The sequence below is a fragment of the Triticum aestivum genome, chromosome 6D (genome assembly GCF_018294505.1).
Source record: "Triticum aestivum cultivar Chinese Spring chromosome 6D, IWGSC CS RefSeq v2.1, whole genome shotgun sequence".
Lineage (NCBI taxonomy): Eukaryota > Viridiplantae > Streptophyta > Magnoliopsida > Poales > Poaceae > Triticum > Triticum aestivum.
This window is the reverse complement of record NC_057811.1, coordinates 327,680,144-327,706,019: the sequence shown is the minus strand read 5'-3', so window position 1 is coordinate 327,706,019 and position 25,876 is coordinate 327,680,144. Positions and strand designations below refer to the sequence as shown.

Genomic DNA, 25,876 nt, shown 5'->3' with positions numbered 1-25,876 from the left:
CTGTACCGTGCACTGTGCGACTCCGGCTTGTTGGTCTTGGGCGTTGGTTGGTGGTGCAGTATGGTGGGGGTCAGCCCGATCGTCCGTCACCGGGGACAAGGAGAGGGAACAGTTGGATGGCAGAGGCGCGAAGCGAAGGGATTGACGTCTCCGGGTTAAAATTTCTGTGCGCGTTAACCCCGCAGCGTCGAGTGCACGCTCCGTTGCGCTGTGGAAACTGGAGACAAGTTGTAAATTTCAACCCAAGCGGCAACATTCCAACCTCCCAGTCCGGGATGATATCACCGGGAAATTTACACATCTTGCCGGGATCCGAACGGATTTGCAATATGATGATAGGGAATGGCATGTTGGTGGGAGGGGATAGGAGGTCCAGCGTGCGTACAGGATGAGGATGATCTGTGCTGAAAGGGAAGGCGGGCGGGGATGGACGGGCCACCAGCCTTGCTAGTTTTGGATATGCATGCACTGCGCCTGCGCTGGTCGTCTACCTACCCGCTTTTCTCTCTCCCTCGCCCTGGCCTGTATGATTGGAGCCGCGGCCGGCAAAGTCTCCATGCTTCGTTGGCCAAAGAAGGCATGTCGGCGACCTCTCTCACCCAATTGATTTTAACCCATCCAGATCTTTCTCACCGAGATTGAAACTTGTTAGAGCATCAACAGTCACAAAATGCTATGAGTAGCATTCCTTTATCCCGATATTTTGGACAGAGTAAATCAGTTCAATGCAAACATTGTTACACAAGGAGCCGATAAGCCAAGAAGCTCGAGTGACTTGTTAGAGACTTTATGTCGAGATGAAGATGGTAATGCCATTAATAGGTTTTTTAGATTTTAGTACTGACATGGGGGGGGGGGGGGGGGGGGCAATCACCTGTTTATATTAGGCTTACATGTTTTGTGTGATCCCATCATCATTTTAGCCCACTTTTTGGTGGGAGGGTCCTGACCCAAACCCTATTTGACGCCTTAAGCGTCAATGATAGGCCTTTTTTAAATTGGCGCCACCTCCCCTCCCCCCACCTTGGGATGCCCATCTATTTTTCTTCTCACCACTAGAGTAAAAATTGAACCACCACCGGGTTTGGGGAACCTTCCCATGGAGGTTCTGCCTGTTTTATTCTGCGCGATTTTTCTTTTGGTTTTCTTTCAACACATTTTCTTAAATCATTTTTAAAGTCAATGGTCAACGTTCTGGAGCTCTCCCTATATGTCGCATTTTGCGTCAGTTTCTATTGAGAAATAGACATTTTGCGCCAAATAGACCCTCAAACGCACATAGCATGTGGGCCGACCCATTAAGCGACATCCACTTGCTTGGATTCTTTGCTTCGCATTTTTCTCTAGTAAACATATTGTAGCGACTCGATGACACTATAGTGACTCAGACTACTATAGTTAGACACTGCAGTATGTAGTCTTTTCGGACATTCATTTCAATAGCTTTCTAGAAACATGACATTTTTTTAAATTCCGAACAACTTTTGGAAACATGACCATTTTAGGATTCTAAATTTTTTGTAGGAAATTGGGAAGACTTTTGGAAAATAACTGGGAACATTTTTTGAAGACACTAATATTTTTTAAAATTCCAATCATTTTTGAGGAACATGACCAAATTTTGAAATTCCTGAAAAGTTCTTGAAAAAACATAAAAGATATTTAAATTGTGAAAGTTTTTCAAAAACACAAATTTTATGTGAAATTCTCTTTTTTTTCTAAAAAGGAAATATTTTCAGGAAAACCTAAATACTTTTTGGTAATTCAGACTATTTCTATTTTTTATATAATTTCCCAATATTTTTAAAAATTAGAAGAAAAAAACAGAAAATAAAGTGCAACAAGGCAAGACGTAAACTTTGAGGGGGCAAAACTCAGTTTTTTAGTTTAGACCCTTAAAAAAAATATACACGCATTTTCTACAAGCCGGGGGGGGGGGGGGGGGGGGGGGTGAGGGTGCAGTGGCCCCAACTGAACCTTATGTAGCTCTCCCAGCATAGGGCATAACACCACAACAACATTTTGATGGAAGGCTCCATCTCGGCGATGCCATGGCGGCGAGGTCGAGGGATCCGTGGGAGTTTGTCTTCCTCGTTCCGGTGGTGCGGCGGATCTGGTGTCCCTTGATGGACTTATGGTGTGCGCCCTGGGCGGTGCAGTTAGTTTGGAGGGGATGATTCTCGTCCATGATCTGGTATGGTGCCCGTGGGTGGTGGTTCTGATCCTATGCCTCGACGATGTCGACGACAGGCTATAGTTTTAGGAGGCGAGGAGTATGGGACGTTCCCCGGTCAACGTGCCACTGAGAATTTGGTTGCGCCGGCGGCGGGCCTCTCCACGGACACAAATCTCTTTTCAGGCAATGGTGCTCTATCAACTCTGGCAATGGATTGCGGCAAGAATGGCGGTTGTATTGATCCTGAACGTGTATTTTTCCTTAATGGCCCATGGTTGAAATGGCGTGGAATATTAATTTGTGCATGTATGTTTATCACGGTGAAGTGTATCGGCGAGGTGAGAAGAAGAGTAAAGGAGAATTTGCTAAACACGGTCTTTGATTAATAATGTTAGCTTGCATGCATAGAGAGTTCAGCGTGCATGTGGTAAATGGCAGATGGAACAGGAATGCAGGATGGTGCAGGAAAAATGCAGAGCCGTGCGGGAGAGCTGTTCCTTCTAACGGCGGCCGCTTTAAATGAGATGATGGCCCATAATATTTCTATATCACGTACGGTGAGAATACCTGTTAGAATACAACTTATGGCGCTGATCCGTATGTGACTGGATGGCTAAGATATCAGGTGCAGCTGAGCCCGAGCTCAGAAATGAATTTTCGTTTTTCCTTGCCCTTTATTAGTGATTCCTGCGTGTGCGTTGTATTGCGTCTTGCTATGAATGGTTAGTGATAATCTTCTAAAAAACATTTGATGGAAGAAAATACTGTTGCACTCGTCATATTTATTGGAGTTAGCTAGAGGCTGATGCACGGCTTTCATTGTGTGCGCGCTCTTGAGGGCATCTCCAACGTGGAGCATCTATTGGACAACATCAAATGTCTGTGGGCGTGTCCAAACGTGTCCGCGGATAACAAATGGATAATCGACTGATTCCAATCGTGGACATCAATTGCTTGCCCCATTTGAAACGGATCGAGCATAAAGCACAAATGAATTGAAGCTAAACCAATGAAATTCAACAAAGTTTGGTATATTTACAATGGAACGGCAAAATTTAACAAGTTCAAACTAAATTCAAACTAAACCACACTAAAGTAAGTGAGATACTGGCCACTGACCTCATAGGCATGGTCTCCAAGGCCATCGACAGCTCCGTCATCGTTTGCCCCGTCGTCTGAGTCACCTTGGTTGATGTGCCTATGGCGGAATGCACGCCAGGTGTTGCGGCATCCGTGCCTAGCAACCGCTGCAAACTCGCGATTGAGGCACTCCACCGCATTGTCTAGCTCCTTGCGCTGCTTTTCTTCGATGACGTCGGCGGCTCGGATGAAGGTGAAACGCTTAGACTCCACCAGTCCCACTCAAAGGTGTTGGCCATTGAGCCGGCGTCGGCGGCTCGGATGAAGGTGATGTGCTCGGACTCTGGTATCCCCACTGGAAGAAGCTGGTCGTTGCATCGGAGCCGACTGGGGCATCCTCAAGCCTTCGCGGGCGCGGGGTCAATGAGCACCCATGTCGGCACCACCTGGGTCGTCTTCGTGAACACTGGTCGGCGTTGCACGTTGCATTGCTCTTGGTCTTCCGCCTCCGAGAGGCATTTCCTCGCTGCCGAGGAGAACGCGTCGCCGACTTCGGTGCCTGGGAGATAGCACTCCATGCGCAAACGTTGCTTGGATGGCTGGTGATCGGGCTTCGTCTCAACGATGACCTGGCACCAAGAGTTGCCCAGCTGGCGACGCAACAAGGAGGGAGGCTCCTCCTTCATGTGACGTCCGATCTACACCGTGGCCAAGCGGCAAGGATGGCGACTCCTCCTTCGCACGACGTCTGATTTGAACATCGCAGTTGCATGAAGGGGACTGCGACGCTGACCCTCGGTCGATCATCGTCCACTCAAGCATGATCTCGATCAGCCGAGCAAACTCTTCATCTGTTGCAACTGCGGTGGCGAGGAGGACGACTTTTGCTCCTTCTCGTTCGAGGAGAATCGGCTCCAGCTTGATGGATGGTATGTGAAGACTATCAACACGTGACTCTGCTAGATTTGCTTTTAGTCTATCACTCAGGGCATGGCCAACGCGCCACTGTGGACGGCTGCCCCAGCGCTTGACGTCACTGTAATCTGTCCACGTAGGCACAACCAGTAGCTTGCAGATGAAAGCGTGATCCTGCAGAGGAAGTAGCCTCCTAGTGACAAAAGCAAGAGAGAGAGGGCAAAGGCGAGAGACGGTGTGAGGTAGCTTCTCCTTGTGTGCATGTAAAGTAAGGTAAAAAGCAAGGTTGTATACGTCATACATGGGCTTGATGGGGCAGCTCTATGCGTTGAGTGTTTGAGAAACTAAATGGTGCCCCATCTATCTTTACTTAGGTGGAAGTGGTGAGGCATTAGGAAGGTGATGCCTCTTTTGTACATGCCCTCAATAACCTTGAGTGCAAATGACATCGTTGCTACCGGACTATTTATGCTAGTAGAAGGCACATGCTATACAAGTAGGCTCTTGGTTAGGGCATGTACAATGCATAGCCCCAGGGTGATGCCTCACATACTATGTAGGATAGGATATAGAAGCGGGATCCTCTATGGGAGACGGGTGGTTGGAGAGAAAAAATGTGGTTCAGTGTCAAAAGCTGAAAATGTTGGAGTGAAAAGTAAAGATGCATGTGTACTAGAGTCTTTATTTTCTATTTCTTAATGAGACCTACTAGTGGTAGCTTGCATTTTTATTTAGAAGAACAGGGAGGCTCCTCCCCAGTTCCATTATATGAATGAAACCACAAAGTCGTTTAGGGATACATCAACTCACTGAGAGGAGCAGTTCAGGGAAGATCCGAGAGAAGGAAATTACATCAAGCATGCAGACATAAATCGACAGGAACACAACATGCACATAGCGCAAGCAATCACGCCCTTAGATGCAGAGCAGTTCCTGGGAGGCTTTGCGAGACTTCAACGGGGGCGCAACCACAGCTTGAGGCGACCAGGTGGCCGTCAGGGTTGAGATCGGGCTTGAGAATGTTGTTGCTCCAGTCTCTCGCTTCTTGGAAGGAGAGGCAAAGCCCAGCGCGTCGTCTGTGATCTTCAGCTTGATCCATGGATCCATCAGAGGGGCTTCGGGGTGCCCCATCATCAGCCACTGATTAGTAGCGGCCGTCGCAGGAAGTTTGCTGGTAGCTTGCATTTGAGAGAAAAAATAAATGTAGATGCCCTAAACTAGTTTTTGTTATGAGGCCGCCCTCATTGTACATGCCCTTAGGCAGCAAAAGAGATACCATATGTCTTTAAATGATGAGTACGTAAGAAAACAATCACAATGAACCTTTTCTAAGCACCACCACGTGAGGGTACAGGAGGTGTGCAAGTCCAGAAGAATCCAGCACAACTCATTTTGACGCGCGAGCTCATGCAGCGAATTCCAGAAATTACAACCGTTGGATCGGTTGTGTTTGCTATGATAAATTGATAAGCAGTACCAACTCACATTCACTTTGTGAAAGAAATCAACGGCTAAGAAGTGGTCCACGTCAGGGCCAGCGGCAAATTCAAGTTTAAAATTTGCTGATCATAGCAGTAGTAGAGATATCAGTAGGACACACACAATCATATGGTACCTAGCTGGAGCGAGATGGACCAAAAAAATTCAGAAGTGGACGGAAGTGGTGCAGACTCGCACAAGCAGGCCCAACATCTGTGCGTCACGTAATCCCTATCCCGTACCGTATTGGCGGTCCATGCGAACACGCATTCCCTGCAAAAAAGAGTCGGCCGTTCTGCTCCCGCCACACGCGCGCGCGCACACACACATGCCGCTCCTCCACCCCTCGCTTCCGCCGCACCGCCTCCTCGTCGTCCGGCAGTGCAGGCTCATCGCCCCGCCGGTGCATCCTCTCTCCCGCCTCTCCGTTAGGTCGTGCCCTCGCCAACCTCCGGACAATACTAACCCAACTCTGACAGCAAGCCGCCGCCTCGTTGGCTCACCCCTTATTGTTCTTGGACAGGGCGGCATCGGTCGCGCATGAGGTGTGCGCGCTGCCCTTCCCGCCGGACCGCGCTTCCCACCACCGCGAGCTCACCGCGGCCGTCGCCTCCGTCGAGCGCGCCTGCCGCCTCTGCGTGGATGTGAGTTCAACTCGTCCCCTCTCCTTTGGATCTGTCCGTTTGAGAAACTGGAGGCCTGTCAGATTTGGGCGTGGGATTATTCTCCGTTCGGTGATATCGTGCCACTGTAGTGTATGTAATAATAAACTGATATGGTCCTTTGGTAAAGTCAGATTCTGGCAATGGTGTGTGTGCGGATTTTGGGCGTTCCGAAACTCAGTTACAGTAGATTTTTTCCTGAACTGAAAACTCGGCTAGTTAGTCGGCCACAGAGCTGAGCAGCGATTTTACAAATCGTCAACTACTCCCTCCGTTCCTAAATATTTGTCTTTTTAGAGTTTCAAATGGACTATCACATACGGATGTATATAGACATATTTTAGAGTGTAGATTCACTCATTTTGCTCCGTATGTAGTCACTTGTCGAAATCTCTAGAGCTGAGCAGCTGGGAGTAATTTGCATTTTTATGTGGAGCACCATAATGTTGATCTCCAGCAATGCCAACACGGGGAAGCTTTGATAAAACCATGAGACTTCCCGTGTGCGAAGGTCCTTCTCTGGTATAAAGTTTGCCACAGGAAAATATAGTACAGAGTGAACCACCAATATTTTGAAGCAGGATGTAGTCTGCTCAGTATTCTGTCAGCTTATGAAACTTTTTTCAAACGTGTCTAGAGCACCACTTTAGTTATTCAAAATGTTCCAATAGCCAGGATAGGTCATAGTGCATTGCAATATGTATGTCTGTGACAGGAAACTGAAATCATGTCTAGAACAAGAATTAACCTACAGGATTACTTAGAAAAATCACAAAAACTAAAGGTAGAATAGATACGATTTAGCCATTATTAGAAAATTACCCTTGTTTAGCAGCAGAAAAACAATTTTGTTCTCGTCAGGTTTACTAACACCAGAGGTTTCAGAGGAAAAAGACTATACTAAATCCGAATGTTGAACTTTTTGAGTTGCCAATTTATCATCCATCATCCAATTATGATTTCTTAAATTTTAAATGTTTTTCCGACATGTCGCTGAAAATAATTGAGCAACCTGAGCTTATTTTGCTGGTTAAATTGATTGCCTTGACAGGTGAGGGCATCAATGCTTGTAGGTGACGAGAAGATTCTTGAAAAGAACGATCAAACTCATGTGACAATTGCAGATTTTGGAGTTCAGGCCCTTATCAGCTTTGGTAATTCATAATTCACTTCCTCAGTTCATCATATGATATGCACTTTGCACCGTTGTCTGATGCCACCTCTACCATGATGCCATTGGAAGAGCTACACCAGTTGTTCCCATCGATACCTCTGGTCGCAGAAGAGGACTCGGCATTTATACGGTCCTCTAATGCTGCTGATAGTAAGAGTAATACACTTGTTGAGTCCATTTCAAGTTTTTTCACAAAACATGTGAATAACAACGGTCCTCCTTTAACTCATGATGATGTGTTGAGAGCTATTGACAGAGGAGGCAAGGATGCTGTCTCCTTTGATTCAAATCCTGCTACTTATTGGGTAAGCTATGAAAGTTTTATTAATCATACATCCAGATCTGCAAAAGTTAGTTCCAGTGAATAAAGATGATGCTTTAATTTTGTAGCTACTTGACCCGATTGATGGTACCAAGGGTTTCTTGAAAGGAGAGGATTCTTTGTATGTGGTATGTTTCTTTGTATGCATTTTATGACTCATGATTAGATTTTGTTGATCACGTCACTAGTGAAATCTGGAAAACAGCCATTGTTAGAGCATGCTACAAAACCGCACAAGCATACAACTTCGTTATGGGCTGCACATTCATGCATGCACAAAAAATGTTTTCCCCATCGAACAAGCATGGGACTCATGGGTCTTTCTTGGTAGCCACATTCGTGTTGACCATGCTCACTTTTGTGGGATTATCTGTATTGACACTATGGACAGGCCTGGGGCAGTGGTGAAGTACTCCCCACTTGTGCCAAGTGGTCTTGGGTTCGATGTGGCCTCTCTGCATTGCACCATGCAGGGGTAAGGCTTACCTCATATAATCCTTCCCCGGACCCACCTGGTGTGGGAGCTTCTAGCACTGGGTCTGTCCTATCATTTATCTGTATCGACACTATTTGTGTAGTTTGTTCCAATACTTTGGTCAGCCACTACCTGTAGCATTGGTAATTCGGATGCATGCATCAAAGCAATAATCAGCATTATGTGGTTTGTCATACTTTTGAGGTTTGTAGCTTGACGTTTCTACCTAGTCTTTCATTCAAATAAATCATTGATTAACCAAGGGTAAGAACACATATGCAAAAAATTCTGAGGCACATTTCCTTTTGACTCATCGTTCAGTATCAAAATCCAACAGTTCTGCATGTCTGAATATGAAGTATGTTTCCTCCTATCTGGTCACTGTTCGATAAGGATTTATTCCTCAGTGGTTTTCTAACATTAGATCTTAGTCACTTTGTTTTCTTATTCTCTTTCTTCCAATATGAAGCTTTTTGGCTTGGTCCTTAGGTGGGTTTGGCTCTTGTGGTGGATGGAAAGTTAGCAGTAGGAGTGATGGGATGCCCAAATTTGACCGATACTACCGTAGGCGACACGGAAGATGAAAGTATTGCGGCTTGTCCTGGCCATGGCATCCTTATGGTGTCTCATGTAGGCTGTGGTACTTGGACTAGGCCCATGTCTGCTGACCAATTGACAACAGCACCGGATATTTGGAAGAGATGCTCTGTTGATCCCTGTTCAGTTGCACACATGGCACGCTTCTGCATTGTTGATAGCCATACTTGGGATATGATGCCATTATCTGCCCACTTCAGCTCGACAATGGATGAATCTGAGCCGAGAGATGAGAACAAAATTCTTCTCCAAAATTCTTGTGGTGGAAGGTTTGTTGCAGTTTCCTCGCGCATACTAGTTTACCTTCCTAACCAATTTAAACATGGTCCTAGTGAATCAGCACATGGCTTTTCAAGGATTGGCAACTATTTTATCGCCGTCCTAACAAGTTCTCAAATTTCAAAAAGATGTTGTTTACTAGTACTAGTTTGTGAGCAGAATCTGAAATGGAGCCATCCTTTTTCTTTCTTGTGCTGTCCTGCTACCTTATTGCTTTTAGTTATCCTAGAAAATCTATCTTAGGTTGGTAGTAACTATCTTAGACTAACTATCGATTTGTTAATACATGATTTACCTTGATTCTGATCTTATTGTTGCTGCTTTTTTAGCTTGTCCAAGTATCTCTTGGTAGCTTGTGGGAGAATGTCAGTTTTTATCCTCCTAGCACGGGCGGAAAAACTACTCAAGGTGACCTCTTACTTGAATTTTCCATTGTACTGCATGACAAGCTGAACAGCTTGCTGGCTTAGTTTGCGCTCGTACTGATCCTTTCTACTCCGGCTGTTCACATAGGCTTGGGATCATGCTGTTGGGGTAATTTGTGTTGAGGAAGCTGGAGGTCAGGTATGCCGTCTCGTTTGCTAGGCCAGGGATACAAGAAATTTCCATTTGCTCTATTGATCCTTAACATTATACATATACTTATGAGTCCCTAAATTGATAAAACTTACAGACATGTGATTGGAGCGGGAAACCATTGGATTTTGGAGCTGACCTAACCGGGCGTAGAATCATCTATCCTTCGGGTGGTGTTCTGGCGACAAACGGTGCTCTTCATGACAAGCTTGTGGAAATGGTCTCAGCAAATTACAAATAGAAACGTTGAATAGATTCAGAACTGAAACACGGTTTCTTTTTCTTTTTCTTTTCACTTTTTTTTTACCAAAGTGATCTGGCTGAGCATTAGATCGCATGACTTCTCGCGTTACAGAGATAAACCACAAAATTTGGCAGATTACTTTCAGTGTCGATACCAAAATGTATATACATGAAGAGAACAGATGTTCTCTCTGAATAGTTGGTGCCTGAACTGCTTAAGCAATGCCATTCAGAAGCTTTACAGGCTAAACATGATGGTCCTCTTATTAGCCGTCTTGGTATCCAATTGGCTACCAAATTCTAGAACCTTTTGCCTCCAATCTGACAGTAGACAATAGTGCACCATACAAGATTTTGGCCATCAGTTCAAACAGACGATAAGGACCCCCCCCCCCCCCCCACACACACAAAGGTTGCAGTCGTCGCTCCAGCGCAGGGTAAGGATAATGACTTACCTTTCTATGGGTCTTCATGCAGAACTCGCCCGCCAAAAGGTTAGCACATGTACTATGATACTATCTTAGTTGAGGTGGAGAAAAGAGAAATCAGCAGAAAAGACTTACCTTCTCTTAATTAAGAGATGATCTCTTACCAACAATATGGTCTCATCATACTTTTAGGAGTGTCTTGTTATTAGAGATAAGAATAAGAGATAATCATTCTACATTTTGTTTTTATTGTCTTCTCTAGACTATATGGCACGCTTAAGATAAAACAGGCTTTGCCATTGGCTTCTTGTTGTAATCCATGTTGACTTTACGAGGCATCATCGGCTGCTGGTGCATGAATTTGTTGTGCGAAGAAAGTAAAAAATACACGCCTTGGAAACAATTCTATCATGTGAAGCAAGAATGTTGAAAGTTAAAAAAGAGAGTCAATTTCACATTTTACCCTGGAGATAGTACATTTGTGACACATATTACCCCATTTAGTGAAACTTCTATCGAAATATCAGATTTTGGAACACGGTTTAACCCTAGTTTTGCATTTTCCTTGTTTATATTAGATAGGATCTTATTGTTGTGTCAATGATTCCTAAAAAAAAATGTGTAAAGACTTTTCTTGTCCATTTGTTTCATCCATCGTCATCATACAGATATTTTTGACTCCGAACGTCACCTCACACCTTGCTTAATGGATATGCATCAGAATATGAGGGCCCAAAGCTTCTAAAAAGGTTATTCTAGACGAATTTCCACTCGACGGGTAATTAGTGTCACAAATGCATATATAGGGGGTAAAATGTGGAATTCACTCTAAAAAGAATGTAAGTTCATGTTTAGTCTTTTTTCCGTCACTCTTTCGTCCAATCTTCCCCGTATGAAATCAATCAACTTGATCTATTTACCTTCTGAACAAATTCACTTTAACTTACTTACTAAACTTCTTAACAAAATACTATAAGGAAAATCACGAACAGAATTTGATAAACATTTATTTATACAATCACATTAACATGATGATAAGGTAAACCACGAGCTAACGTATTACGTATACAGTACCTTGGAGTGATTTAGATACATCCCAAATCTAACACAAGTTTTTCGGGAGCGAGCGAGTATTATATACCCTGGCCTCTGGCCTTGTTGGACGCATCGTATCCTTATACTTCGTGATTGCGACGTGTTGAGTTGTTGACCCTGTCGGCCATGGCGGATCACAGACAATCCTCTGATACTCCTAGCAGCATCCCGGACGACCTGATCCCCGAGATCATCTCCCGCCTGCCCGCCCGAGCGGTCCTTCGTTCCCGCGCCATCTGTAAGCTATGGCGCAGCATCATCGACGACGACCGGTTTCCCCACGCCCACCGCCGACATCAGCCGCACATGCCCCTGCTGCGCCTCTACCGCGACGGCAGCCTAGCGCCCCCGGAACTGAACCCGCCGCACTTGCGCGTCCGCATCGAAGGCATCGACCTCCGCGCTCGCGCGTCCCAGCCGGTGATCCGTTTCGCCGTCGCTCAAGAGCACAAGCATGCCATCGAGTCCGAGGAGCAGCGGCCGCGACGGGACCGCAATTTCCGGTACATCGATCCGGCGAAGCTGTCGCACCCCAGCGCGTTCGACGTCCACGGCTCCTGCGACGGCGTCCTCCTCATCTCCCACGGATGGAGCATATATGCATACAATCCTGCCACGCGCTGCTGGGCCGACCTCCCCGAAAACGACAGCACCGTCATCGGCTTCTACGTGCATCGCCCTTCCGGCAACTTCCATATCCTGTTGTCCAACCGGCTCCGTCGTGCCGAGCACTGGGTCTTCACCATGGGCCACAAGGTGGTCCAGAGGCGCATTCCCTCCCCCGAGTTTCTGTCCGATCAGAATAGGATCCGCCCCGCCTGCGAGTCGCCGCCGGCCCTCGTCTCCGGCAACCTGCACTGGCTGCCGCAGAGCTTCCAGAGCGACAGACAACTGCTGGCGTTCGACACCGTCTCGGAGACGTTCCGGTGGATGAGCCCACCCAACGTAGATGCGGACGGACGGGCGCTGCTCGAGCTCGAGGGCATGCTTACCATGACCGTCATGCGCGGGGAGAGGACGGTGCAGCTCTGGGTCATGCCGGACTACCAGCAACCTGCCTGGTTCTGCAAGCTCCTGATAGAACTTTAGATCGGAGTAGGCTAGTAGATCCGGTGAGCCTACCTTGTCCAGGAGCAGATGAACTTGAGCTGGAGGCCATCGTGGTGCTGGGGCGCACGGTGATGGCGGAGAGTGGGCGACGGTGGTGGAGCTTCCTGTGAGCACCGCGCTAACCCTAGATCGGTAGAGATTGTAGGTGGGGATTGTGGCAGCGATTAACCTCGTGAATAGCGCCCCGGCCCCACCTCTGTTTATATAGCGCGGGTCACAGGGGCCCACCAACCATGGTTTGGTTGGGCGCCCCCGATCAGGGCGCGAGTCAAGGGCCCGTTCGACCCGTTGGGCTCGAACGGGAGAGAGATCAACCTAACATTCTCCCCCTTGATCTCAACTTTACTTTTAACTTTATACTTTCTAGTTTATCTGTTTCATCACATATTGGTACATAGAGCATGTTTCATCGTCACGGCTTAATTGCCGTTAGAATCATACAGCTACAACATACTTTATGTTCAGAAACAAATTCTGTTCCTTTTGGGCCTATCCAGGAATCATAAGGCTTTCCCTTAAACCCATGCCGGCTAAGTGTTCCTTGAACACATTGGGTGGTAAGCCTTTCGTTAGCGGATCCGCAAGCATGTCCTTTGTCCTTATATGCTCGAGACTTATAGTTTGATCCTGGATTTTATCTTTCACAACATAATACCTTATCTCTATTGTTTTGGCAGCATTACTCGACTTGTTGTTGTGAGCATAGAATACCGCGGGCTGGTTGTCACAGTACATCTTTAGTGGTTTGTGAATACAATCTACCACTTTCAAGTCGGGTACAAATTTCTTTAGCCATATTGCCTGCCCCGTGGCTTCGAAGCATGCTATGAATTCTGCATACATCGTGGATGATGCAACTATCGACTGTTTGGAGCTTTTTCACGAAATAGCTCCCCCAGCGAGGGTGAATATGTATCCCGACGTGGATTTTCTATCATCTCTGTCCCTCGCAAAATCTGCGTCTGAATACCCTTTTATCTCTAGGGAATCACTTCTCCTGTATATTAGCATGTAGTCCTTCGTGCCTTGCGCATAACGCAATGCTTTCTTTACCATCTTCCAGTGCTCTAGGCCTGGATTCTCTTGATATCTACCGAGTACCCCGGTGATAAAAGCTAAGTCAGGGCGAGTGCACACTTGTGCATACTGTAAGCTGCCAACTGCCGAAGCATATGGTACTGCTTTCATTTGATCGATCTCATACTGGTTCTTGGGACATTGAAATTTCCCAAAACTATCGCCCTTGACTATTGGAGCAGGTGTGGCTTTACTCGCATGCATATTATACTTTTTAAGAACCTTTTCTAAATATGCTTGCTGAGATAGTCCTAAGACTCCATTGTTCCTATCTCGGTGAATTTCTATGCCCAAAACATATGATGCTTCACCAAGATCTGTTATGTCAAAATTTGAGGATAAGTATTTCTTTGTTTCTTGTAGTAGACTAACATCACTACTAGCAAGCAGGATATCATCCACATACAAGATTAGGAAAATATATTTCCCACTTTTAAACATTGCATAAATGCAATTATCCTCAATATTTTCTTTAAATCCAAAACTTTTAATCGTTTGATTAAACTTTAGATACCACTGCCGAGAGGCTTGTCTTAATCCATAAATGGACTTCTTCAGGCGGCATCCCATATTTTCCTTGCCTTCCATGATAAAACCCTTGGGTTGTTTCATGTAGACCTTTTCTTTTAAATCACCATTCAGAAATGCCGTCTTAACATCCATTTGATGTAACTCTAAATCAAAATGAGCAACTAATGCCATTATGATTCTGAAGGAATCCTTACATGAGACTGGAGAAAATGTCTCATTGTAATCTATCCCTTCTCTTTGTGTAAATCCTTTTGCCACGAGTCGTGCTTTATACTTTTCTATATTCCCTTTAGAGTCATACTTAATTTTGTAGACCCATTTACAGCCTACTGTTTTGGCTCCTTTGGGAATTTCCTCTAAGTCCCAAACATCTTTGGAACTCATTGATTTCATCTCGTCTTCCATTGCCTTCATCCAGTTCGATGAATGAGGGCTTTTCATGGCTTCTTCATATGAGGTGGGATCTTTTTCCATATGAACCATTTCTGTGTTATAAACTTTAAAGTCAGTAGAAATAGCCGACTTTCTTGGTCGTGTAGACCTTCTAAGGGCCTCAATATCTGGCACATTTTGTGCCTCAACTTCTGGCACTTCTTCTAAAATTTGCTATTGCACCTCCCTTTCATGCTCAACAACGGGTTCAGTCGGCTCCTGACGGACAGGTTCCGGGTCTTCCCCCATAGCTGTCATGGGTGGAGTTGCAACTGGTAGTGAGAAAAATGGCTCCTGAATCATCGGATTAGGTGCATGCACCCTCTTCTCCTCAAGATCAATTTTTCGAGCTACCAAGCTCCCCCTCATCATTTCGTCCTCTAAGAAGACTGCATGCCTCGTTTCTACAAACTTTGTATATCTGTCAGGGCAGTAGAAACGAAAACCTTTTGATCTGTCTGGATAGCCAATGAAGTGGCAACTTAATGTTTTGGGATCTAACTTTGCAATGTTTGGATTAAACATTTTGGCCTCAGCAGGGCACCCCCACACCCTGAAGTGTTGTAGGGAGGGCATCCTTCCTGTCCATAGCTCGTACGGTGTTTTGGGCACCGACTTGCTTGGTACTCTATTGAGAATGTGAATGGCGGTTTTAAGCGCCTCCATCCATAATCCCAATGGCAAGTTGGAATAACTCATCATGCTGCGCACCATGTCCATAAGGGTACGGTTGCGCCTTTCAGCTACTCCATTTTGCTGAGGCTCGCCCGACATTGAATACTGGGCTACTATGCCAGTCTCATGCAAGAACTTCGCAAAGGGTCCAGGGACTTGGCCATATGGAGTGTGTCGACCGTAGTACTCTCCCCCACGGTCGGACCTTACTATCTTTATTCTTTTATCGTGCTAATTTTTAACTTCAGCTTTGAATATTTTAAATTTATCCAACGCTTCCAATCTTTCTTTGATTGGATAAATATAACCATAGCGAGAGTAATCATCTGTGAATGTTATGAACGAGTCATATCCATCCACACTTTTCACCGGAAATGGTCCACAAATATCAGTGTGAATGATTTCTAGTGTGCCTGTGCTATGGATTGCACCTTTTTTGATTTGTTTTACGTACTTTCCTTTAATGCAATCTATGCATTGTTCTAAGTCTGAAAATTCTAACGGAGGAAGAATTTCACTTTTGACTAATCTTTCTATTCTCCCCTTCGAAATATGGCCCAAGCGACAGTGCCATAATTTCGATGAGTCAAATGTTCTTTTTCTTTTCTTTCGTTCTTTATTCGACGCAGAAACATGTTCTTTCACATTGCAAACGGAATGAACTTTTTCACGAAGTGATAACAAATAAAGCTCATCATGTAGTAAAGCATCACCCACATAAGCATTATTTAACCAAATGGCACACTTGCCATGTCCAAAATAACACTCATAATTATCTTTGTCCAAGCAAGAAACACTTATTAAGTTTCTATGACATGATGGAACAAATAAAACATCTCTAAGTAGAAGATTGAATCCATCAGCTAACTCCAAGGAGATATCACCGACAGCTTCAACTTCTGCTTCAACTCCGTTCGCCACTTCAATGCGTCTTTCGCTTCTTAGCGTAGTCCGCGTCGAATGGAATCCCTGTAAAGAATTTGCAACATGAACAGTTGCTCCTGAGTCAATCCACCAAGTGGATTTTGAAAACTATGCATACAGGGATTCATTGACAAATGAAACTATATTGTTACCTCTTTTTGCCATGATCGACTTTAGCCAAACAGGATAGTCTTTCTTGTAATGCCCGGTCTTCTTACAGTGGAGACAAGTGTCTTTGTCCACTGAGAAAGGCTGTTGCTGACGCTGATTTTGATAGGAAACTTTTCCTTCTGGCTTTGAAGGAGAACTTTTGTTGTTTAGATTGTAATTCTTTCTTTTGTGACCCTGCACATAGTTGAGTGTACCACCATGTGAGGCTTTGAGTCTCTCCTCTTCTTGAACACACATTGCTATTGTCTTTTCAACGTCCCATGTTCCAGGTGACATATTATAGTTCACAACAAAAGCTTCAAACTCCTTCGGCAATGAAGCCATGACAAGGTGGACCAGGAGCGCTGGTTTGATCTCCAGATCCGCATCCATGGGTTTGAGCTTTGCTGCCATATTGCTCATCCTGAGGATGTGCTCTCTTATGCCATGACTACCACCTGTGTATTTTTCTGTCACCAGTTGCTCTAACACCTGGGTGGCATATATCTTTGAAGAGCCAGTGAACTGGCTTTTTATCTTTGAGAGCAACTCCCCTGCGGAAGTGCACTCTGCAATGGAGCCCACAATGGCGCTCTCAATGGTGTTCTTTATAAAAGCCATGCAATTTTTATTTGCATTGACCCACTTTTGATTATCTATGAGGTAGGACTGCTCCAAAGGAGCATAGTCCCCTTTCTTTTTAGCCCATGCAGCATCATCATCAGTAGCCTCTCTTACTGGCTCTGTGGGTCTGACCGGCTGTGGTTTCTCCACAACCCAGTCAAGATCAGCACAAACAAACGCCAGTTCAACTTTCTTCCTCCACTCAGTGTGGTTGTCACCTCTGAGTGTCGGAACTTCTTTTAGGCAACTCATCAAATGAAAGCCTCCTGAAATTACAATTTAAGTGACATCAATATAACAATCATATGTATTAATCTAACGTTGGTCAAATTAAACATATAATTGTCTATGCAATTAAATCTATATTACCGTTGGGCAAAAATTAGAAATAAATGCACCTTTAAATTTCAATAATAAAACATGATCATGTTATTAACAACGTTGGTCATAAAAATAACATAAGCATATTCATTTTAATAATCACTTTAACATGCTCTTAAAAACTTAATACTATGTGAACTTTTATTTTCTTTGTAAAAGAGCATTAATTATTTACGCAGCGGAAAATCATGAATAAAAATTCACGAACTTTTTACTTTTTACAGAAACTTTTCTATGACCGAATAAAAAATCAAGAACTTTTTTAGTTCTACAGAAACTTTTACTTTATAAAATACATAAACTTTTCTTTTTGGAATTTTTTTCTATTCTCTGAGAAAATAAAAATTAGCTGCAGCAGAGCCCGCGGCCTGGCCTACACTCCGCTCGCGGTTGTGGCCTCGGCCCAAAAACAGCACGCGCGCGCCGCAGCGGAAGGAGCCGGCCCACGGCCTGGCCTGCGCGCCGCCCGCGGCTGTTGTAACACCATGGGAATCATGCTACAGTAACTCCCTGTGATTAAGCTAATCATGTTGCTAAACAGGGCTTGATCACATTTGAATCACCTTCCTTTTCTAACTCCTAGTTCAAACTTCAAATATAATTAAAGTGAAAAATAAAAGTTTTCAAAAACTCAAACAAAAATGTTCTGTGGGTGCTAAATAATACACTGGCAATTATGGTGGAGAAAACTCCCTTTTATAAAATGCCTAAATACTTTAAATGAAATAAAACAGAAAAGGAAATAAACAAATAAAAGGAAAACAAAAAACAAAACAGAACAGAAAAAGAAAAAAAGGAGAAGGCCCGTTCCCCCACTGCACCCCGGCCCAAACTGGGCCGCCACCCCCCGAACCCCCCGGCCCAGTCGCCCCAGCCCACTCCCCCCCCCCCCCCGCGTCCCCTTCCCTGTTCCCCCGACCGGGTCGAAACAGGGGCGCGCGCTCCCGCCCGACCACCTCGCCGGCACCGACGCCGGAGAGGATAAGGGCGCCAGCGGCCCCCGCCTCCTCGGGCCTCTCTCCCACTCACCCCGCTCACTCCCTCGTCCTCTGCGCCTCTCCCCCGCCAGATCCCCCTCCCTCTCCCCTTCGATCCCCTCTGCCCGCGCGTGCTCGCCGCCGTTCACCGTCGAAGTCGCGGCCACCGTGCCCAGATCGCCCCGACGACGTGCCCGAACGACTCCCCGCCGTCGACTACGTCGACTACGCCAACGGGAACGAGCCGAGCGCCTCCGCACCGACCTCCCCGAGCTCGTCTTCAACCTTCGGCCGCCGTTGATCGTCGCCGATTCCGGCTACCCCGCGCCCTCCCCGAGCACGCTGCCACTCCCTACAGCTCCGCTGTGAGCTCCCGCATCTCCTCCCCCTCCCCGTTAGCTCGCTCGCGCTCCGTAGCTGCTCCCCCACGCGCGCCCGAACGCCACGCCGCGGAGCTCGCCGCCGGCGTGACTCCGGTGACCAAATGGTCACGGGCGTAGGCCCGCTAGCCCGACCGCACCGTGCCGCACCCGCCTAGGTAGTTAGTTCGGCCGCTCGCGCGCTCTAACGCAGCTTCCGTCGGGCACCCGTAGCACCTCGCCGCCGGCGAGCTCGTAGCGGTCGTCCCCGGCCGTTTCAGCCCCTCCGACCACCGCCGTTGGACGCGCGACGTCGAGCCGCGTCGAACGCGCCCAGCCCCGCCCCCGCAAACCCACTGTGGGTGAAACCCGCGCCCCTCCCGCGCGCGCCGTCGTGCGTTTTGGTCGCCGGCGTTGCTCCGGCGCCGGCCGCCGACGTGGCAGGCCTGGGGCCACCCCAGTGCCCCTGCCAGTGGCCCCCACGGGCCCCAGTTGACTGGGTTGACCCAGTCAACTGCTGACTGGGCAGGCCCAGTCACTGACATGCGGGCCCCGCCGCAAAAATAAAAGAAAAAGAAAATGTTTTATAAATAAAGATAATTATTTTAACTAATCACTCACTGACATATGGGGCCCACCCCTCTAATTATACTGTTAGATTAGTTTAAATAGATATTAGAATAACAGAGACTGACATGTGGGTCCCACTGGACCCACCTGTCTGGTTTGACTGGTCAGCCGACCTGTTGACTTGCTGACGTCAGCATTGCCTCATGCTGACGTCATAATTCCTTTTTCTTAATATAAATAATTTCAGAAATTCAAATAAACTTTGAAAATTCATATCTTTTAAACCGTAACTCGGATGAAAATGTTTTCTATATGAAAGTTGCTCAGAACGACGAGACGAATCCAAATACGCAGTCCGTTCATCCACCACACCTCCCTAACCTATCGAACTAGCAACTTTCCCCCTCCGGTCCGTCTGTCCGAAAACGTGAAACATCGGGATCACCTCCCGGATGTTCCCCCCCTTCACCGGTACCACCTACTGTCGCGTTAAGACACCCCTAGCACCGCTCACTGTCATGTCACGCATCGTCATGCTTATGTTTGCATTGTATTTACTGTTTCTTCCCCCTCTTCTCTCCGGTAGACTACGAGACCGACCCTGCAGCTGCCCAGTTCGACTACGGGATCGACGACACCTCCTACTTGCCAGAGCAACCAGGCAAGCCCCCCCTTGATCACCAGATATCGCCTATTCTTCTCTATACTGCTTGCATTAGAGTAGTGTAGCATGTTACTGCTTTTTGATATCCTATCCTGATGCATAGCCTATCCTTGCTACTACTGTTGATACCTTTACCTGCAATCCTACATGCTTAGTATAGGATGCTAGATTTCCATCAGTGGCCCTACATTCTTGTCCGTCTGCTGTGCTATACTATCGGGCCGTGATCACCTGGGCGGAGATCACGGGTATATACTTATATACTACATACATGACACATGTGATGACTAAAGTCGGGTCGGCTCGTAGGAGTACCCGCAAGTGGATCTTTGTGGCGGAGCGACAGGGCAGGTTGAGACCACCCAGGTGAGAGGTGGGCCTGGCCCTGGTCGGCGTTCGCGGTTACTTAACACGCTTAACGAGATCTTGGTATTTGATCTGAGTCTGGCCATTTGGTCTATACGCACTAACCATCTACGCGGGAGTAGTTATGGGTATCCCGGCGTCGTGGTATCAGCCGAAGCCTTCTTGACGTCAGCGACTGAGTGGCGCGCGCCGGATTGGACTGGAACGCCACTAGGCTAGGTCTGCTTCCGGCCGCGTACGCAACGTGCAGGTGTGCATAGGGCGATGGGCCCAGACCCCTGCGCGCATAGGGTTAGACCGGCGTGCTGACCTCTCTGTTGTGCTTAGGTGGGGCTGCGACGCGTTGATCTTACGAGGCCGGGCATGACCCAGAAAAGTGTGTCCGGCCAATTGGGATCGAGCGTGTTGGGTTATGTGGTGCACCCCTGCAGGGAAGTTTATCTATTCGAATAGCCGTGTCCCTCGGTAAAAGGACGACCCGGAGTTGTACCTTGAGCTTATGACAACTAGAACTGGATACTGAATAAAATACACCCTTCCAAGTGCCAGATACAACCCGGTGATCGCTCTCTAACAGGGCGACGAGGAGGGGATCGCCGGGTAGGATTATGCTATGCGATGCTACTTGGAGGACTTCAATCTACTCTCTTCTACCTGCTGCAAGATGGAGATGACCAGAAGCGTAGTCTTCGACAGGACTAGCTATCCCCCTTTTAATTCTGGCATTCTGCAGTTCAGTCCACTGATATGCCCCTTTACACATATACCCATGCATATGTAGTATAGCTCCTTGCTTGCGAGTACTTTGGATGAGTACTCACGGTTGCTTCTCTCCCTCTTTCCCCCCTTCCTATCTACCTGATTGTCGCAACCAGATGTTGGAGTCCAGGAGCCAGACGCCACCGTCGACGACGACTCCCACGACACTGGAGGTGCCTACTACTACGTGCAGGCCGCTGACGACGACCAGGAGTAGTTAGGAGGTCCCAGGTAGGAGGCCTTGCCTCATCGATCGTTGCTACCTTTGTGCTAGCCTTCTTAAGGCAAACTTGTTTACCTTATGTCTGTACTCAGATATTGTTGCTTCCGCTGACTCGTCTATGATCGAGCACTTGTATTCGAGCCCTCGAGGCCCCTGGCTTGTATTATGATGCTTGTATGACTTATTTATGTTTTAGAGTTGTGTTGTGATATCTTCCCGTGAGTCCCTGATCTTGGTCGTACACATTTGCGTGCATGATTAGTGTACGGTCTAATCGGGGGCGTCACAGCTGTGGCCTCGGCCCAGCGCTGGCACGCGTGCTGCTGCCGCCGGCCTCGTCCACTTTCGGCCCATCGGCCCAGTCTAGCGCTAGGGTTTTAATCGCCGCCGTCCGTCGCGATCCGACGGTGGAGCGTCGTTTGCGCTGGATCAAAACGATCCGACCGGCCTCACCGCCCGAACCCTAGGCTCATTCCGTTTCTCTCGCGCGCCGCGCGCCTCTTCTCGTCTCTTTCGCCGGCGGCGGCTCCTCTCGCAGCCCACGGCCTGCTCTCTCCGGCCGCCGGCGACGGTGACGAAAGTCACCACGCCAGGCGTGCCTCCCCTTCTTTCCCCCTCCTTTCCCTTTCTCTTATCTGTTGCAGAGAGAGCCCACGATGCGAGCCCCTCCTCTGCTCTACTACGCGCGACGGCGCCGGTGGAGGAGCTTTGCCCCGGCCGCCGGCAACGGCATCAAAACCACCGCGCCGCGTGAGCCTGGGCTCCTGCCATCTCTTCTTCCCCTTCCTTGTTTCTCTGTTTCTCCACCACCCACTTCTCCTCTCTGTGTTCACCGAGGACAACGACGGCGTGAAGCGGCGGTGCCCCCTCTGTCCCCCTTGCCGGTGTGCGCGAGCTCCCGTGGGAGAGCGCGCCGCCGTCAAGCGGTGCGGTGGTGGTGCCCTTTTGCCCCCTTGAGGAGGCTGTGTTCTTCTTCCCCGCACCTCGGCTTGCCGATGCGTGTGGGGATCGAGAGGAACGGCGCGGCCTTGCGGCGGCGCGATTTCTTTGCCCTTTGCCCCTATTGTTCTTTTAGGGTTAGGGTTCTTTGGGGGAGGGGATGTCTTTTTCTTTTTCTGTTGTTGTTTCTTTGTACCGAAATCAACTAGCCCGATCTAGCTGATACCATTGATAGAACTTTAGATCGGAGTAGGCTAGTAGATCCGGTGAGCCTACCTTGTCCAACAGTAGATGAACTCGAGCTGGAGGCCATCGTGGTGCTGGGGCGCACGGCGATGGCGGAGATTGGGCGACGGTGGTGGAGCTTCCCGTGAGCACCGCGCTAACCCTAGATCGGTAGGGATTGTAGGTGGGGATTGTGGCAGCGATTAACCTCGTGAATAGCGCCCCGGCCCCCACCTCTGTTTATATAGCGCGGGTCACAGGGGCCCACCAACCATGGTTTGGTTGGGCGCCCCCGATCAGGGCGCGAGTCAAGGGCCCGTTCGACCCGTTGGGCTCGAACGGGAGAGAGATCAACCTAACAGCTCCAAGTCTCACTCTCGGTGGATCACATCGACCGCTTCGGCGGCGTGGCAGTCGTGTCGTTGGAGGGAGACGTGCTGGTCCATGGCGAGCGCTGCGTGTTGCAGTGCGATTCCAAGGGGAGAGTGCAGAAACACCACAAGCTTGATTGCCACCGGACCGTCGCCATGCCACACTTGTTTAAAGAAAGGGGTCTGCTAATTCTCAGTCGACTGAGAATTAGTGAAGTCTCAGTCGACAGGATTAACCATACGATTCGATTGACCTGTATTTATCGCTGATGTATCCCTGTTGGAAAGAAGTCCGTATAACCCCTTGAAGTTTCACAAACTGATCAGTTTATCCCCCAAGGTCTAAAACCAGGTATTTAACCCCCCAAGCTTTCCCAAACCATGTGAATTACCCCCTAACCCTGATTAGAGTGGTTTTGAAGGCGGTTTTGGCCCTCATCCAAGCACGAGCCAGCATCATACAACTTGGGCGCAATGCGTCGATGCCTAACATTAATTAGCAGTAGCTCACCGAGTCACATTCTTCTAGCTTCGTGAACTTCCCAGTCTCCAGGTCACCATGCAGCCTTCACAAAGCTAGCAACGTCTTCCACTCTCGCCAGACTTGAAAGACATTCCTTCGGTCAGGCGAAGATTGCATCGCCGAAGCTACTTCTCCGGCCTAGCGCATGCCGCCGGGGCTCGCGGGATCGGTCTAGCCGTCTGCTCCGTTGGGCTCATGCTGCGCGGATGCGGCGGCCGCACCGGCGTGCAGCGCAACCAGCCAACCGGCGGATACAATATGCACGTACAGACATACTGGATTGATTCCAGGACAAGCACTCACGTACATGCAAGAAGTACATACCACTATGTCCGAGGCAGGTAGGACTAACATAATCGTGATTAGCTCTAACAGTGGACATAGTTATCTGCCGGCGGAAGCCGCAGGCTGCCCATGGCGCGAGCTTGATGAGTTCTTGTCAACGGAGGAAGAAGCAGACGCGGCCGGCGAGAGCGCTACTGAGGCGACTACGGCGCACGAGGGACGCGATGGCAAACCGAGTTTGCATCAAGCAAAAACACAGCCCTCGTGCCAGGGTGGAGATGGCGTGCCACGTCACCAAAACCGCCTGCAAAACCACTCCAATCAGTGTCAGGGGATGATTCGCATGGTTTAAGAAAGCTCAGGGGGTTAAATACCCGGTTTTAGATCTCGGGGGTAAATTAGCCAGCTCGTGAACGCCAGGGGTCATGTGGACTTCTTTCATTCCTGTTGCTCAAAACCGGTCATGTGGACTTCTTTCATTCCTGTTGTTCAAAACCTATTTGGGCTTTCTCTATTTGAGCGGCTGGCGGCTGCATGGGCTGTGTGGGCTACGGCTTGTGGTCCTTCTCATTTTTCCTTTTCTGTTTTTTTATTTTCTTAATAGGTATCCCATGTAAATATATTGTATTTTTTTTGTTTTTCTGTTAGGTTTGTGTGTATACAAAGAAGATACGTGTACTTATCTAGCTTTTTTCCTACTTTATTATTTATTTTCTATTTTCTCATTTTGTGTATTTATTTTTATATGTTTTATTTGTCTGTTTTACTTCTATTTCTACTTTTGCCTATTTTTATCATTCATCTTTGGAAGATTTAAGTTTTGTAGAAGTTACATTTTGACACGCATGAACAATTTTTATTCTCACTTGTTGTTGTCTTTTCTACATGTTTTTGTTTTAATTTTATTCATGTAGTACACAAAAATACATTTTCATCATGTTTATATGTTTTATTTGTTTGTTTTTACTTCTATTTCTTCTTCTTTGTTTGTTTGTTTTTGGGCGTGATTCAAAGGGGAACGGGCAGATATGTGTGCTCCCGTCGCACTACCGATGGAGATGGGTGATGCTGCTGATGGAGTATTTTATCTCCGTTATTATCCGTTGTCTTTTCTGTCTTTTTTCTTTTTTGCTTCTGGTTCGAGTAGGTTGAATTAAGTACAGATCATTAGGGGTACCAGAAGGTTAAATTAAGTAGAGATTAGAAGTAATCTACTTTCTTTTTTGTTTCTGGTTCAAGTAGGTCGAATCAAGTACAGATCAGTAGAGGTACTAGAAGGTTGAATTAAGTAGAGATTAGTGGTAATCTACTTTCTTTTTTGTTTCTGGTTCAAGTAGGTTCAATCAAGTACAAATCAGTAGGGTACCAAAAGGTTGAATTAAGTACAGAATCAGTAGGTTGAATCAATTGCATGTCTTCTAGCCCGACCGCAACTAGACTTTTTTGTTTTGTTGGATTGGGCACAGGTAGGAGCGGGCGGGCAAGTTGCAAGCCAGACAACAGCCTCACAACTGCAAGTGTCGTACCTGACCGCAACTTGCATGTCCTCCAACATGGTTGCAACTGGACTTTTTTGTTTTGTTGAAGGGGGCACCGGTAGAGGGGCGGGCAAGTTGCAAGCCAGACAACAACCTCACATGCTGCAAGTGCTGCACCTGACCGCAACTTGCATGTCCCTCAACATGGTTGCAACTCGACTTTTGTTTTGTCGGAGGGGGCAGCGGGAGAGGGGGCGGGCCAGTTGCATGTCCGACACTAGGCATGCAACTGCAAGTGTCACCCCCGACCGCAACCTCATCTCTTCTAACCCCGACTGCAACTGAACTTTTTTGTTCTGCCAAAGGGGGCGTCGGGAGAGGGGGCAGGAAAGTTGCAAGCCCGGCAACAGCCCCGCAATAGCAATGTCACACCCGACCGCAACTGCATGTCTTCTAACCCGACCGCAACTTGAATTTTTTTGTTCTGTTGGAGGGGGCGCCGGGAGAGGGGGCGGGCCAGTTGCAAGCCCGCCAACAACCCCGCAACTTCATGTCCCCCAACATGATTGCAACTCAACTTTTGTTTTTCGGATAGGGCATTGGGAGAGGGGCGGGCCAGTTGCAAGCCCGACAATAGCCCCGCAACTGCAAGTGCCGCACTAGACCGCAACTGCTTGTCCCCCAACATGGTTGCAACTCGACTTTTGTTTTGTTGGAGGGGACGCCGGGAGA

The 25,876-nt window shown here is 47.6% G+C and overlaps 2 protein-coding genes across 2 annotated transcripts; both read left to right on the top strand.

Moving 5' to 3' along the window:
* The first annotated feature begins 5,829 nt into the window (after window positions 1–5,829).
* Window positions 5,830–10,244, top strand: LOC123144913 (putative PAP-specific phosphatase, mitochondrial). Its single transcript, XM_044564172.1, has 9 exons — window positions 5,830–6,082; window positions 6,174–6,294; window positions 7,364–7,466; window positions 7,556–7,791; window positions 7,877–7,936; window positions 8,773–9,149; window positions 9,489–9,567; window positions 9,673–9,723; window positions 9,833–10,244. The coding sequence occupies exons 1-9, from the start codon at window positions 5,907–5,909 to the stop codon at window positions 9,974–9,976; spliced, it is 1,347 nt and encodes a 448-aa protein (XP_044420107.1). The 5' UTR covers window positions 5,830–5,906; the 3' UTR covers window positions 9,977–10,244.
* A 1,295-nt stretch (window positions 10,245–11,539) lies between these two features.
* LOC123141557 (F-box protein At3g22700-like) lies at window positions 11,540–12,590 on the top strand. Its single transcript, XM_044560665.1, has one exon. It carries the CDS (start codon window positions 11,628–11,630, stop codon window positions 12,588–12,590), a length of 963 nt encoding a protein of 320 aa, XP_044416600.1. The 5' UTR covers window positions 11,540–11,627.
* The last annotated feature ends 13,286 nt before the right edge of the window (window positions 12,591–25,876 follow it).